This window comes from Pocillopora damicornis, chromosome 12 (assembly GCF_964200805.1).
Source record: "Pocillopora damicornis chromosome 12, jaPocDami1.2, whole genome shotgun sequence".
In the NCBI taxonomy this organism is placed as follows: domain Eukaryota; kingdom Metazoa; phylum Cnidaria; class Anthozoa; order Scleractinia; family Pocilloporidae; genus Pocillopora; species Pocillopora damicornis.
Window position 1 is genome coordinate 19,509,334 of NC_142681.1, and position 15,001 is coordinate 19,524,334.

Below are 15,001 nucleotides of genomic sequence, written 5' to 3' on the forward strand. Positions count from 1 at the left end.
TGTGACTATAACCAGGCCTCTAATGCGCCCCTCCCCTCAATCTGCCATTACTTTCCGGCTGCATACGCTACAGCCAGCTTCTCTTTGATCGCTGTCCTGGATTTTTGTTGTTTTGAGTGATCAGCAAAAGTACCAAAGATAGTTCCTTGAGGGTATTTAGTACCGACAGATATGGCGAAGTTCGTGAGATCATCAAAATTTCGGCATGTGTTCGGCACAGCAGCGAAAAAAGACAAGTGCTACGAAGGATTTCAAGTTTCAGGAAATTCCGTCGATTCGGCATACTGTGCGGTTAACCCTAAGTTTCTTGCCATCATTTTAAAGGCTGCTGGTGGCGGTGCCTTCCTTGTACTGCGACATGACGAGGTAGGCATTCAATTTTATGAGCAAGCGGACTATTTCCTCCCAAGTGGTGTTGTAGTGTTTGCACCGGAAAACTCTGATTTTTTTCCTTCCCTGTGATATGCAGATGCCAATTTCGTTGTATTTGCTGTTCGTTGAGCTTATGTTATGCTGAGAAGCGTTGAAACTGAAAATTTCAGCCTCCATTAGAAAATCTGGGTGACGAGGAAGTGAGGAAGTAAGGAGGGCTCTTATAAATGCAGCAAGCTGAATATTTCAAAATATAGCTATTTTACGAGGATGTGAATTATAAAATATTCAGAACCTGCTACATTATGCATTTAGGAATGCTCTACAGAAAATTAAAACTGAAGGTATCCTCTTCCTTCCTGGATCAAGTCTCCTTCCGCCCTTTATATTCCTGTAACCCCATAACTAGCCCCCCTTCTGTCTCTTGTAGTTACATGTATGTGTAGTTTCAGGACTGACTCACCTGTCAGGTAACACACATCATTTAGGCTTCCTGTTTCTTTGTGCTGTTAATTTCCACATTCAAATAATTGAAACCCAATTAATCTCAACAAAACTAAACGGAACTTAATTAAAAAAAGAAAAAAAAGCTAATAAGCCTATTGTGCTTCAACTCTGTTAGTGAGAAGGCAACTTGCTCATGTGGATGTATAATGAACATGGCCTTAACCCTTTTAACTCCCAAGATCTGATTGTTAATCCTCCCCTGTAGCTGCTACACATTTCCTTGTTAATTAGTTATGACAACTTGGTGCTAGATCAAGATAGCAGCTTCTACCTGATAAGTTTGAATATTCTCATTACCTGTTTGCTGAAGAATGTATGGATATTGTAGGGAGAAGTTTTATGTTAATCACTTCTGGGAGTTAAAGAGTTAATAGTTTATTTGATATTCTTGATTGTAAAACCTAACATCTGTATGTATATTCTCTACATTGTTCCTCATATGATCCCTCAGGTGCTGATAAGAAAAAATTTGTTTGACAATCAAGAGCTTCTTTTGTTGGTGATCATTTCCTTTATTCTTGTAACCCTGATGTGTGAATCAGGGGTGATACTGTGGAGAGAAATTAGATACAAGTCACTCTTAGGGGTGAAAGGGTCAACTCAAATATGTTTTTTAATTGGAGGAGATAATGTCATGTGATTTAGGTGAAACCTCACCAACCCTTATGATTACTAAAACTCATTAACTCCCTTGGAAATAACAACTTGACCTTTGACTCAATTCAATCTTCAGAACTGGAGCAAATTTTTGTGAAAGCCATTGTGAAGTGAATTTTTTCTTCCAGTCATGGCAGCCAAACAGTTTTTGTTTACTACCCTTATAACAAATTCTACATGACTGCCCAACCCCTTTTGAGGAAAATTAAGAGACTAGGGTAAGAAAAATGCATTTTTTACCCCTAGGGGCCATTCATAAAGTGCTTATTGATATCTCTGTTGGACTTTAGGAGATAATTAATAACGGTTATGATTGCAGTTGTTATTACATTCACATTTTGCACTATTAGGTGGGGCGCTTGGATCCTGAACATGGCCGGGTGGTGGGCCATAAACAAGATGTGTTGGATGTTGCCTGGAATCCTTTTGATGACAATATGGTCGCTTCATCATCAGAAGATACCACTGTTAAAATCTGGGAAATTAAGGATGAGGGCCTTGGTAAAGTAGATATGTGCGATCCCTTATTGAGCCTGGAAGGATCTTCTCATCAAAGAAAAGTGCATCAGATCCTGTGGCATCCTGTGGCATCCAATGTCCTTCTTAGTGCCAGCTTTGACCCCAAGATTGTTATCTGGAACTTGGATAGTGGAGAAGCTGCCATAGAAATTGACTGTCACCCAGATCTAATTCAATCTGTCTCATGGAACAGCAATGGGAGCAGAATTGTCACCTCTTGTAAGGACAAGAAGATAAGAATCATTGATGTGCGAAAAAATAAAGTTGTTTGTGTGAGTATGATTTAGCCTATTCTGCCATTTGAACTATACTTATAGTGATATAAAATAATTCTGAAGTTCTTTCATAACCATACAAGTGGTGTCACAAGCATTTTTTTGTACAAATTGGCAAAGACTTCACTTAACTTTTTAAGGTGCTTTTAAATATGATTTAGACAAATACATTTTAAAGGGTTTTCTTTTTCATATAGTTTTTCTTGTCATGATATAACATCATGTCTTGACATGTAGGGATGAAATTCTATCCCATTAAATTCCAGTTTAGCTTGAAAGCATGATTGAGTACATTAAGGGTGACATAGGTTTTATATGTGACGTGTGATTAAGGCCAAATAGTATGTGATGCATGAATCTTACAGAAAGGTGCATGATTTATCCTCAAGATTACCCTGAAACTTAACACACATCTGGAGAAATTTTAAGTTTTCCCATTTGGGGTAGGGCTTGTTGGATTAAAAACAGTCTGTGACAGAGGTATATCATGCAAAATATTGTCTTTTTATTGTTTGTAGGAACAAGCAGGCCATGAGGGAGCCAAGCCCCAGAGAGTGGCATTTTGCAGTGAATTGAATTACATTTTCTCTGTTGGATTTTCAAAGATGAGTGCAAGGCAGTATGCAGTTTGGAAAGCGGTTAGTGTGGGTTTCATTTTAAAGAACACCATTTAGATTCCTTTGGATGTGAATTTGAAGTGATTTGAAGCCCTGTAAAATGAGTTCCACCAGAATTGTTAATCCTTTACACCCTAACATCAGTATGCAAGTTTTCCCTGCAGGCCTTCGTGCATTTCCTATGGTATTTACGGTTAAGGAAAATTTGTCTAAATATCAAGAGTAACTCAAATTTGCTTGACTTGAAAATTTGTCACAAAACCCACTCAAAATGTTCTTGTCCCCCTCAGGATACTCTGGAAAATCTGGCCTTAGAGGAAATTGACCAGTCCAATGCTGTGCCATTTATACATTATGACCCTGACACGTTGATGATTTATTTGGCTGGCAAGGTAAGATCATGCTTGAGGCATTTTTCTTTCTTTTCTTTTCTTTTCCTTTTTTTTTTGGGGGGGGGGGAGGGGGGGTTGGTTGTGGATCATGAAGGGCAGATGGAACAAATTTTGTGAGTCCTCAGCAAGTCATAAAGTAGCCAGGTAATTTCTGCTTGTTTTCACCTGAATAGGGAGTTAGAAATTTAACAGCAATTGATGAAACCACAGAAAACCTTCAAATAATAACAATTATTATGTTATACTGGATCAGTCTGTTATGGTTTACACCAAACATATTGATGTACACAGAGGGCTCTAAGCCACCAGTGTCTTGGTTGCCATGGTGTTTGGCTACTGAAAAATAAAAACCCTTGTATGAGGGTTGTATATGATAGCAAAAACAGGGCCATAGAAAGTGGTATGGTTTGGCAAGATGTGAACTGAAGAAGAAAGGAGGGACAGTCAAATGATGAAATGCTTATTGACTGACCTCTTGGGCCAGAGGGGTAAATATATTTGGTTCTTGGTCATTGTGCACAGACCTCTCTATGCCTATTCCATACATAATAGCCTTGGGCCATAATTTTTCCCGTCCTGCCCTCCCACTTACCAGTAGTCAATAATTACACATTATTTGTCATATTTGCTTTGTTAAAAGGGAGACAGCATCATCAGGTACTATGAACTGGACAAGGAACATCCACACTGCCATTGGTTGACCAATTACAGTTCCAATGTACCTCAGCGAGGTGTCTGCTACATGCCAAAACGTGGTTGTGATGTCTCTTCTAATGAAGTTGCGAAGTGCTACAAGCTTGTTGCTAAAGGATATTGTGAACCAGTCAGTTTTACAGTTCCAAGGAAGGTATATAATAGTCCCTTGGGACATGTTATTTTGGATTCTAAATCTTTTTGTTTCAGGATTTGTTAAGTTTGAAAAATCTGGAAAGTGATGAAATTCTGTGGTACAATTTTCAAGGGCTAGAAAGTTGTGGAAAATGACTGAAAATAGTTTCAAACGAGAAAAGTAGGTGGTACCTTGATTAAGTGGTTGTTTTTAAATTGTTTCAAGGTAAATTTCTCAATCATAAGTCTTCAGAAATATCAAAGAGAATCCTAGAGAAGGTCATGGCTTGGTGAGGAAAGAGTACATATACAGATTCATTAATGCATCAGCAAAGTCATTTTTGCTTTAAGGTAAACTGACATTTCAATAACCTCTTTCAGTCAGAACTTTTTCAACCGGACCTGTTTCCAGACACACAAGGTGATGAGCCGTCTCTTTCAGCTTCAGAGTGGTTTGAAGGACAAGATGCGGAACCCAAAAAGGTTTCCTTGAATCCAGGAGATGGTGGAGGTGCAAAGGGTGCTAACAAACCCAAAAAGGGTTTGAGGGGGCTTGGTAAGATGGCCCCAAAGAAAAAAGAAGCAAAAGCTGATAATGATGATGATAAAGTAGTAAGTAGTTAAAAAGTTGCCATTTTACAACTGTACCTTGTTGAAATTATTACATGATGCTTGATGGTATAAATTGGGACAACCACAAAGCTAAAGTAGTCAGTCAGTTGCATTTGTCTGTAGAATAAGTTCAGAAAGCTCCAAAGGGCTCCTGTGAGTTGAAGTTTTTTGCATATAGGCTTAAAGATCTACATGTCGTTTAGAAGAATACAAAGGCAGTGTACAGAAGGGATAACAAGTAGTTGCTTTTCATGTGCTTTCCACACGGAAATTTCCCAGGCACATGAAATTTTCATGTAGAATGTGTGGAAACCAGTGAAGGGCTTCTAACTGAATGAACATCAGAGCATATCCTTATACAAAATTTAGTGATTACTGTTTCTCCATAAAGAGGGAGTTAACCTGTACTCATGACTCTACTCCATACACCTCTCCAGCTACTCTTTTGTCCTATAATAATTTTTTGAATATTACTTGATTTCCAGGAGTTGGTTGAGACAGTCAAGCAGCTTAAACTCAAGGTGGAGGAGCAAGAGAAGCGAATCAAAGCTCTGGAGGACAAAGTTGGAGTGTGAAAGTTGGTTTTAAACTTCAACTTTAAAAATAAAGTTTTCAAGTTCTTAAAGTCTAAAATTTTACCAGTGATGCAGTGAAGCAGCTTGGTTGTTCAGTTTGTAAACATGAGAACTGTATTTTTCCATGGCAAAGAATTTTTATTAAAAATTGTAATTGATATTGAAAATGGTCGTGATATTGACTTAAAGCCTTCCTAAACCTTTTACTATAAAACTGGTAAGGTTTTAGTCCTTTGCAGCTGTTCATTGTAATGTCTCCTAAGAACTCAGCTCTTACTTTTAATTTTCATAGAGTCTGTTGGATCAGTTGTGAAAGTGTTCCAGAAAATGCGTGTTCCTTGTGGATACGTTATCCAAAGATATACCACCTAAAGTATTTCTTAGGTTTCATTCCTATCTTTGATCATATAGATTTCTAGAAAAATGCTTGCATAACTTCACAGATGTTCAAGCATCTTTTTGAAGTTACTCAAGACTCTATGAATCTAGGATTGATTGATAATTCAAACAGTCCCAAAGTGAACCAAATATGACTAAAAATAAGTTAACCTTTGTATCCAGGGCTACCAGGCAGGGGTTTATTATGGACAAGGACTTACCTAGTACTTGTACACAAATGGAATCTCACAAAAAAATTTAGTTTAATGTCGAAATACTACTAAGTCCAAATGAACAACATTACTGGAGCTTTGCCTCACTAGTCAGAGTTTGGGGAGCATGCTAAACTGTACGAGCAATCGTAAACGTTGGTCTGAACTGTACATGGTGTTAAATTTATGTAACCTTCGTAGCAGAGGTTTTCTCTTATTTGTTTGTTCTTCATCACCCTTGTGGCTTCACATTTTGCTCAGGCACTCTCCAGCTATGCTATAGTTACTATAGCTTCCCAATTAAAACCACCTATTTATTACACAAGAAATCCCTAAAGAGGCTCAAGTTAACACTTCAATAGCGTCAAGTTTGGTTAATATTAAAACACTTTCAAGTCCCAAAATGGACAACAAAATTGCAATTGAAAATCCTTATATTGATAATTGCGCTATACAAGTCTATAACAAAACTGGAGTCTTGTCTTAGGAGTAGGGGAGGCTCATCAGTGAGAAAGAGGGACTGGGGGGAGGGGAAATGTATAATAGCATTTCACAGTGCGTCTAACAATCGGTTCTGTCAATGCTTCTGGTGAGATTCTTTCAATCAACACTGCGCTGGACCAACTGTTTATTGTTCTCGATTTCAAAATCACAATGTCTTGGACTAGGGGTAACTTAAACTAAAGTAATAATAAATGGCAAATATAAACTTAAAAAGAATGCCATCATCTTCCAATAAAAGCAGAACTTTCCTTTCCAAATAATGTACACAGAAGGGGTAAACATTAAGGTTAATGATGATGTGAGCAAAATTGTGAAGTGCTTTTATATCCACTGGCCAAAGTACTCAGTACTTACTCATCACCCTCGCAGTTCTCTTCCTTTACTAATATGAAGAGAGAGGACTTACTTCCATACTCACAGGAAGACATAGCAGAAAGAAAAACAAATTGCTAATATTGAACTTTTAAATACAACAGTGACTATAGATTGGAACACAAATTAACACTATAAACACTAAAACCTTCTTTCCTTGCTGGAAAAAGAAAAAAGAAAAACAACAATTCTCCATGTGTTGAAAATAGATTCAACAGAAGTTTTCGTCTCAAGTTTCAGTCTCATAGCGGAAAAAAAATAGAGAAAAACGAAAAAAATGCCCGAGACTTTACGAAAATTACCTAACCCTTTGCACCATCAGCATGCCTATCATCCATGCTGTTTTCTGTACATCTCCAAGGGCCCCGACAAGGAAAATTTGGTGAACAATCCAGTGCCTCTTAGTTTGACCGTCATCCCCATTATTCCCCTGACCTTAATAAATGATTCAGCAGTATTGCTGTAAGAAATTTGATACTGATCACTCTTTGGATTCTCAGGGTTAAAGTAAGAACATGACCTGAAGCAAAATTCCAATAATGGGGAATCAAAAGATCACTTTGTGGAGCTATAATACAAAGCCTTTGTATGCATTAATGGTAGTTCAAATTAGTTTATAATCATGGCGACAATGAAAATTCCTATAACGACTTTCTTTACACTTTTATCAGGTATAACATGAAAGTATGACTGATTCTTTTGTGAAATACTTTTTCACCCTGAATACTAAAAGAGATGAAAATGTACAGTTGCTACATAATTTTACAAAACTACTTTCAAATAAGTGTCAAGTTTGAATGGAACAACAGAGCTTCTTTAATGTTTACGCTGCCTCATAGCGTATGTATGTTGCTGTTGTTGTTGTTGTTGTTGCTGATCTTGCTGTTGTTGTTGATGTTGTTGTTGATGTTGTTGAACTTGCTGCTGTTGTTGCTGTTGAACTTGATGCTGCTGCTGCTGCTGCTGAACTTGCTGCTGCTGTTGTTTCTGAAGCAGCTGTATTGCCGGTGAAGTCCGCTGCAGTGTGACTGTAGTCATCTGCTGGGGTTGCTGAGACTGCTGTGGTTGATGCCGAATCTGTGCAGTGCCCAGCTTGACCATTGGCTGGGAAGTCACCTGACTCTTCACCTGACCAGTACCTGGCACCTGCACAAGAAGCTGAGCCTGAGATGTCATTGGTGTCGTTACTGCAGCAGAGGCAGTAGCCATCTGGCCACCCTGCGCACCTTTAAGACCAGCCACTCCTCCAACAGCTTGTTGCTGTTGTTGCCTTATGGCAATCTTTTGGTGCTGTTGTTTAAGTTGATGAACTTGTTGAGGAGTTAACTGTGCAAGTTTCCGATTGGTCAGAATCTGCTGAAATTGCTGTGGTGTGATGGTCTTCTGCAAAAGGGCAGCCTGCTGCAGGTTTGTAATTGGCTGCTGCTGTTTCTGTTGTTGCTGTTGTACACCAGGTTGCTGCACTGTACCTGGTTTAGCAATTGAGCTGGCAGTTGATGCAACAGCCCCTTGTGTCACCTGTCCTCGGTTAACTTGTGGAATCTGAATTCGTCGCAGTTGCTGCTGCTGCTGCTGCTTCATGTGTTGATCTAGTTGTGCCTTTTTCAATTGTGCCTGTTGCAGTTGAATTTGTTTCCGCTGTTTAAGCAATGCCAATTGCTGAGGAGTGAACTGCTGAGAAGTGAGCGTCACACCTTGCTGATTTACAAACTGTTGTGGTGCTACTGGCAGGTTATGACCTGAAATCAGCCAATGTCAATCATGTCATTTTGAAATAAAACACTGTTCTTGCCAGTTTTACATGGTACAACAAAAATAAAGCATGGAATTGAGAAAACTTCCAAGGAATATTGAGAGAGAATGAGATATAAGGAGGACACAGAGAAGGAAGAAAATTAGAGTGAGCAGGAAGGGGGGGAGAAAGAGGGGAAAAGAGGGAGGGGAATGGAAATCAGAGGGAAGAGGATGAGAGGAATAGAAATGGAGAAAGGATGAAGGAAGGGAGTATATCTTCAATTACAATCCATCAAATATTTCCCCTTTGTGTGTGATTGGTCTAAATGCATCACATGATTGAATGTGTCTGCTAAAACTAGGAAATCTCTAAGGACATATTGTAAGTGATATTCCCTAATTTTCAAACCCTTGCGTCTACTAAGTACAATAAAAGCACTTGTTTCAAACTTAATTCATGAGCATTTAGAGCGTTTAGCAATGGCTACAAAAGAGACATAAGTGTTTGATCACAATGTCATGCCAGAGAACACTGAAAAGTAAACATTCCATGGAGCAAACAGAAAGTTGTTAATAAACATTTTCCTGCCTGTTGCACAAATATTTGAAGGATAATAACCATGATAGCCTCCATTTGGTGTGAAAATGTGTTCATATACTTGTCCTTGAACATTATCTGTTCCTCAAGCTTCACTCTCGGAAAACTGTTTGCATCTCAGAACAGATAATGTCCGCTGACAAATATACAAACACATTATCAAGCCAAATGGGGGCCATTGTATATATAAAACTAAACATAATACAAAACAGTGTCGGTAAAATACATTTACATACTTGCAGTGACAACTGGTGAAGTAGTCTGCAGTCCGATCTAGGAAAAAAGACAAATAGAAAAGGAGAAAGTTGTTATCCTGCACAGTATAACCATTTCACATTTACATGTCAGACTTGCACACACAATGGGATTCTGTAAAGAGCGTGTCCTACCTGACTGACCACAGCTGCTGATGATGCAGGTGTCATGCTGTTGGTAGCACCTAGTGTTATTGACGTTGCTGTGCTCGATGCCAGGGAACCGCTAACTTGACGTGGCTGTGTCTGCACTAATCTTGCTGTGGCTACACCAGCTGAAGACACCTTCTAGCAAACAAAAAATAATTCCATAAAAAATTAAATGATACACTGAATTGTATATGCATTTTGATTGGTTCTTTGCTCATGATCTATGGAAGAATAGACGCATGGACGATGTCACCAGTAACAACGTTGCTTTTTTAACACACAAAATGACTAGATTCCATGTCTGTACAGTAATAGATCACAGAATAAGTAAAAATGTTGGAAGAACATCAGTGACACACTCAGCTGCCCTTCATATGCCACATTTATGTTCTTATCACATTCTGGAGTCAGACCTGGAATCTAGTTGTTAAGTAAATCATCTTTTAATAAGACCAAAAGATTTGAGTCACATAACAACTACATCTCCCTTAAAGCCTTCAATAGCAAACTACCCTCTTAAGATATTCTGAAAATGTTTTTCTTCTTTGGTTTTGTTTTTGCATCTCCACAGTAACTTGCTATTCTTCAGTAAGATTCACTCCATACGCTGGTTTACAGCTGTTGATGAGCTTCTGGGTGTGGGCTTTGACTGAGTTACCATGGTGACTTCCTTGCTTTCACAGAAAAGTTGCACCCTCATTCGTAACCGTCAAAGAACCTACCCCCAATCAATACAAAAACTGCAAAACAGCCCTGTTCAAACTCACCGTTTGTACTTGAAGAGGGGTTGGTATTTTTCCTTGCATCCTTTTGTTGATGGTAGCAAATGAGGAGTTCAGACCTGCTGCATTACCCTTGTGTGTGTTGACCACGATGCTTGATGCAGTCCCGGTTGGAACAGTCTGACCGGTAAGTACAATACCAGAAGCTACCAAATGAACAACATTCAGAGAGAAGTAGTCCTTTTAGGTGGACAGATCATTTAGTTCAATGACTTCTTCTTTAGTTAACCAAGTGATTAACATGTAACCTCTCACAATAATATCCATTCATTATCCAAACAGATAATGAGAGTACTCAAACTTAACAGGTACTGTAGAAGTTTTTATCTTGATCTAACACCAAATTCTCTTAACTACTTTTCAAGGAAATATGCAGCAGCTTGAGAGAAGTATTAACAATCATATCTTTGGAGTTAAAGCCAAGACCTTAACAAGCTCTTCGGGTCAGCTTAATAGCCTGCAATCTTTTGAAAACAACTTACAGAGTTTGAAAAATTCCAGACTGTACTGACCTGATGTCTTGAGTAAAGTTGATGCAAGTGTGGTTCCTGTAGCTCCCTGAAGAGCTGCACTTTTCTGAAGTGCTGCTGCTGTCTGAAATAAAAGTATTTATCAAATGTAAGTGTAATTTATAATATAATATTCTTTACAATATCTCTAACACACCTAAAGATATATGTCTCCACTAAATCATTCAATTCCTTGAGCCTCTGTTGAAGAGTGGATGGCACCATCCACTAAATAAATTGCCTCCTACAAAACATTAAGAAGCTACATGCACTTGATTTATCCAAAATCTAGCAATTTGATGGTCAACAAAGACATGTAAAAGGAATGTCAAGTGACTTACTGCTACAGATGTGGAGTTGAGCTGGGTGGTGGTGGTCAATTTCTGTGCAGGTAGTGACTGCACACTGGTTGGCAACTGTTTGGCCACAGTCTGCTGTGGAAGCTGGGAGGCCTGTGGCTGTTGTAATTGTGCAGGTGTTGTGACTGATTGATTTTGTTGTTGTGGTTGTTGTTGTTGTTGCTGCTGCTGCTGCTGCTGCTGTTGCTGTTGCTGTTGTTGCTGCTGGTGCTGCGGTTGTTGTTGCTGCTGCTGTTGTTGTTGTTGCTGGTGTTGTTGCTGAAGATATTGAAGCAAAAGTGAAAAAGACATCTGTGATCAAAAACTGACCTTATCAAATCAAGATGATTTCTAATGATACATGTATTCTCTTCTGTGGGGGAAATGTTTCTTTTGCTGAACAATTACCACCCCCTTTCTCCAGTCCTATAAATGGCTCTTCAATGGACAAGGGACTTATACCTGATCAACAAACTAGACAATACAAAGGTTAAAAATAAACTACAATCACTGCCTTTTCCCTTCAAAGTAAAAGACAATTTTGCATCATGATGTTTGATCTCTTTTTAAAAGTTCTTTTGTTTCTTTGTTTTAAACCTGAAATTTTACAGCAAGATTGCCAAGATTATACAAGATTTACCAGGAACATGGGAAAAACTCACTACATAGATTGTTATGTATTCTCAGATGGAATATTTCAAGATAGTACAAAATTGGGCTTATCAACCAAAGGATATATTGCCCTACTAGACAAATTAAAACAAACAAGATGAAATGAAACAACCACAGCTATACAACACTGAACAAAAGGGCACCACAAGTTACTTACAGCAGCAGCTTTTTCTCTATTGAGTCGGTCTGTTTTTATGGCAGCCAGCTGAACTGGGTTCAAAGTCTTCTCCTCTGAAATACCACTTGGGTAGCAGAGAATAACAGTAATCAACAATAAAAGATCTTGTACTTAAACAAATCAAGAAACTGACTTGGATTTTTAATGATTGGATTTCCGAGAAATCTAACAGAAAAATGCAGAGTCGAATCGGGATAAGGTTGTTGATCAAATGGAGCTGTTCAACTGCTGTCCAGTGCTTTAACAAATGAATCACAAATTCTTTAACCCTTCAGCCTGTAAGGGACTAGCATCTAATTCCTCCTCACAATATCTCCCCTGAATCACAAAGGGAGCAAGAGTAAAGGAAAAAAAAATCATAATCTGGAGAAGCTCTGATTGTTAACAAATTCTCCTTGTCGGCACCTAGGAAAATGTTTGGAGAACAGTATGGGGAATATGCATATTGATGTTAGGATGTGAAGGATTTAAAGATTAAACCTGTCAGAGTCACTCATGAAGAGGTAGAGTTTCTTTTTACCTAGCACTTAATACAGCAGAATGTTTGAAATTCTTTAGTTGAGGATCCACCAACCTAAGAGTAAAAAATGTGACAATTTTACAAAGAGCGACAGTCAATGGAAAGACAAAATAAATCATGCCATAAAGACTGCCCTAAATCTTGACTTGAAAAATTATAAAAGAAATCAGAAATTATAACCTGACCATCTGGCAAGAATACAGCATTTTAAAGCAAAGAGCTGAAGGTTCCCTGTGGCTTTGTCTCTAAACTATTTGCTACCCAAATTCAACACTGTTCCCTTCACCTCCAGTATTCGTTCTGTCTCTATCTATTTTTCCACAACAGGATTGTAAATCATTTGCACTTTTCACATTTTTCTGTCTTTAAAGATGTTCTGTTCTGTGCATGTAATTTAAATAGCACATGTAGATCCTTTTCAATAAGCAATTTGGTGTCATAAAATGTTGTTGTGAATTGAATGAAGATCTGTATTCACTGATTGAAGGAAACTGTTCATTAAGAAAGTCCTTTCCTTTCATAGATCACAGCTTGAAACAGGCAAAAGTTATTGATTGAAAGGATGCTTCAAAATTCACAATTCAGACTTGGATTCATCCTCAACTAACATGGGTGATTTTTTTAACCTTGTTCAAAAATGCAATGAGGTGCAAAGAAAAATCAAGTAACCAGGTTAAGAAACTAAAATTCTCACAATTGCTTGAGAGGTGGTTTTCTCTTTTGGGAAGTGCGTTTCACAAGTTCAAATACAGATGATCGTACAACAGTTGGTGAGCGGCCACCATCTTGAGCCAGCAGATGATGTGTTTTGAATGATCTTCCATTTGTGCCTTTAATCTGACAAATGAAATGAGAATTGATATAATCATCAACAAAATATACTACTCTTTGGTTGACTAAAGCAGGTCATTATTACATAGTATGTGTGTTTGTAATCAGGTGTAATTTAGTCTGAAATTTTGTGCACACAGTGCAAGTTTGATTTGACATCTTACAGATGATTTCATCAAAAAATTGCACAACAACTTCTACACTTTATCAAATAATTCATGCAAATTTTGAAATTGAACAGTTTCATTGCCTAGGTAGAGGTTTTTGATAAGTACCATTGTTTTATTGATCTAATATTAGAAAAGAGAAAAAAATGAAAAAACAGAAAACAGAAAACAGAAAAGAAAAGATAAAAGAGTACCAATTTGAGAATAACTATCTTTATGTAAATCTTGTTTTTTTTGGCATGTTTCATTCCTATTAGCTTGATAAAAAGACACAATTTAGAGCCATTTATGCATAAACTTCACTGCAATCATATTGTAAGGATTACCATTGATTTCACACCGTATGTGATAATTCTACACAAATGACTGAGTTTTTTTTACCTTGACTGGTAGACTGTGAGGTTGGGTAAGGTATGGCTGGGAAAATGACTTCAACCTTGTCTTCAGTTTCTTCAAGCTCTCCTCTACTACAGGCTAACAGTCCAGTAACAAACAGTGATAAAAAAAAAACATCATTAGACATTAGATTAACTAAGTAAGAAAAGAAGTGATTTGAAATTTTTCAGACTTCTTTTCTGCAATTGTTAACCCTTTAACTCCCATGAGTGACCAAGACATAATTTCTCCTTACAATATCAACACAGTATCAAACAGACAAGTGATGAGAATAAAGAAACATATCAGTTAGGGGATTATAAGTTGATCCAATACCAAATTCTGCAAACTAACATCACAAGAACTGTATGGCAGACAGTAAGGAGAATTACTTATGAGATCTTAGGAGTTAAAGGGTTAAAATTGCAGTCCACCTGTGAGGATCATATTTTTGCTTGTTTTTCATCTGCAGGTCAAATTAAAATTATTTCATTACAAGTTATGATCAAATTCCTTTATAAGAAAGAAGAACCCCATAGAATTTCCTTTGCGCCCTTTGTGTGGCTTTGTTGCTCAGTTGGCAATAGTACCTAACTACTATCTGTGAGGTACCAGTTCAAATTGCGTCAAAGCCTGAATTTTCAAGCTTTTTTCCAGCAATTACTTAAATTTCAGTCTGCCTGTGAGGATTGTTTCTTTGCTTGACTTCCATCTGCAAGTCAAATGAATCTTACCATATTTTGTTACAAGTTGTTACAGTGAGTTAAGTCAACCAGAATTAACCTAATTCACCTCTGTTTTTACCAGGGTCCTTAATTCTAGCTAAATCTGACTTTAATTTGCCAAAGTAAAGTAAGGAAAATAAAAGGGGTAGAAGAAACGAGAGGCTGCTTCTTACCAAGGGTACTTTTCCCTCCTCTCTGGGAATAATCATGTTTATGTAGCGATCACGACACTGTGAAAAAAATGAATTAAAAAAATCAGCAAAATGGCTACTGCTGTACAAGTGAAACTACACAAAAAGCAAAAATAGAAAGGGAACATCTAAACATTCTTAAGACTTACAAATACTT

General features: G+C 37.7%; 2 protein-coding genes across 4 annotated transcripts in view; one reads left to right on the forward strand and one right to left on the reverse strand.

Moving 5' to 3' along the window:
- The first annotated feature begins 7 nt into the window (after positions 1–7).
- Positions 8–5,521, forward strand: LOC113680980 (coronin-1C). The gene is made up of 7 exons (XM_027198033.2): positions 8–366; positions 1,887–2,327; positions 2,849–2,968; positions 3,238–3,339; positions 3,980–4,186; positions 4,549–4,779; positions 5,265–5,521. Exons 1-7 carry the CDS (start codon positions 172–174, stop codon positions 5,352–5,354), a joined length of 1,386 nt encoding a protein of 461 aa, XP_027053834.2. The 5' UTR covers positions 8–171; the 3' UTR covers positions 5,355–5,521.
- Positions 5,522–6,555: 1,034 nt separating this feature from the next.
- The window catches only part of LOC113680978 (chromatin remodeling protein domino), a 29,926-nt gene continuing 21,480 nt past the window's right edge, over positions 6,556–15,001 (reverse strand). For 2 of the 3 annotated variants that reach the window (XM_089190389.1, XM_089190390.1), the window contains exons 31-41: positions 14,827–14,883; positions 13,935–14,027; positions 13,250–13,392; positions 12,556–12,609; positions 12,015–12,099; positions 11,189–11,464; positions 10,851–10,932; positions 10,324–10,484; positions 9,542–9,694; positions 9,389–9,425; positions 6,556–8,559 (exon numbers count right to left, since the gene is read on the reverse strand). In XM_089190389.1, the coding sequence (XP_089046515.1) occupies positions 7,637–8,559; positions 9,389–9,425; positions 9,542–9,694; positions 10,324–10,484; positions 10,851–10,932; positions 11,189–11,464; positions 12,015–12,099; positions 12,556–12,609; positions 13,250–13,392; positions 13,935–14,027; positions 14,827–14,883 (2,064 nt within the window). In that variant the 3' untranslated portion in view covers positions 6,556–7,636. The remainder of the gene's footprint in view (positions 8,560–9,388; positions 9,426–9,541; positions 9,695–10,323; positions 10,485–10,850; positions 10,933–11,188; positions 11,465–12,014; positions 12,100–12,555; positions 12,610–13,249; positions 13,393–13,934; positions 14,028–14,826; positions 14,884–15,001) is intronic. The other variant, XM_089190391.1, reaches the window with a different exon arrangement.

What these genes read in the sequence shown, in the direction of transcription:
- LOC113680980 (XM_027198033.2), top strand. Translation starts at nt 172, where the DNA reads ATGGCGAAGTTCGTGAGATCATCAAAATTTCGGCATGTGTTCGGCACA. An exon ending in GAAAAAATAAAGTTGTTTGT is followed by an intron (nt 2,328 to 2,848) that starts GTGAGTATGATT and finishes TATTGTTTGTAG; the next exon opens with GAACAAGCAGGCCATGAGGG. An exon ending in TGATTTATTTGGCTGGCAAG is followed by an intron (nt 3,340 to 3,979) that starts GTAAGATCATGC and finishes CTTTGTTAAAAG; the next exon opens with GGAGACAGCATCATCAGGTA.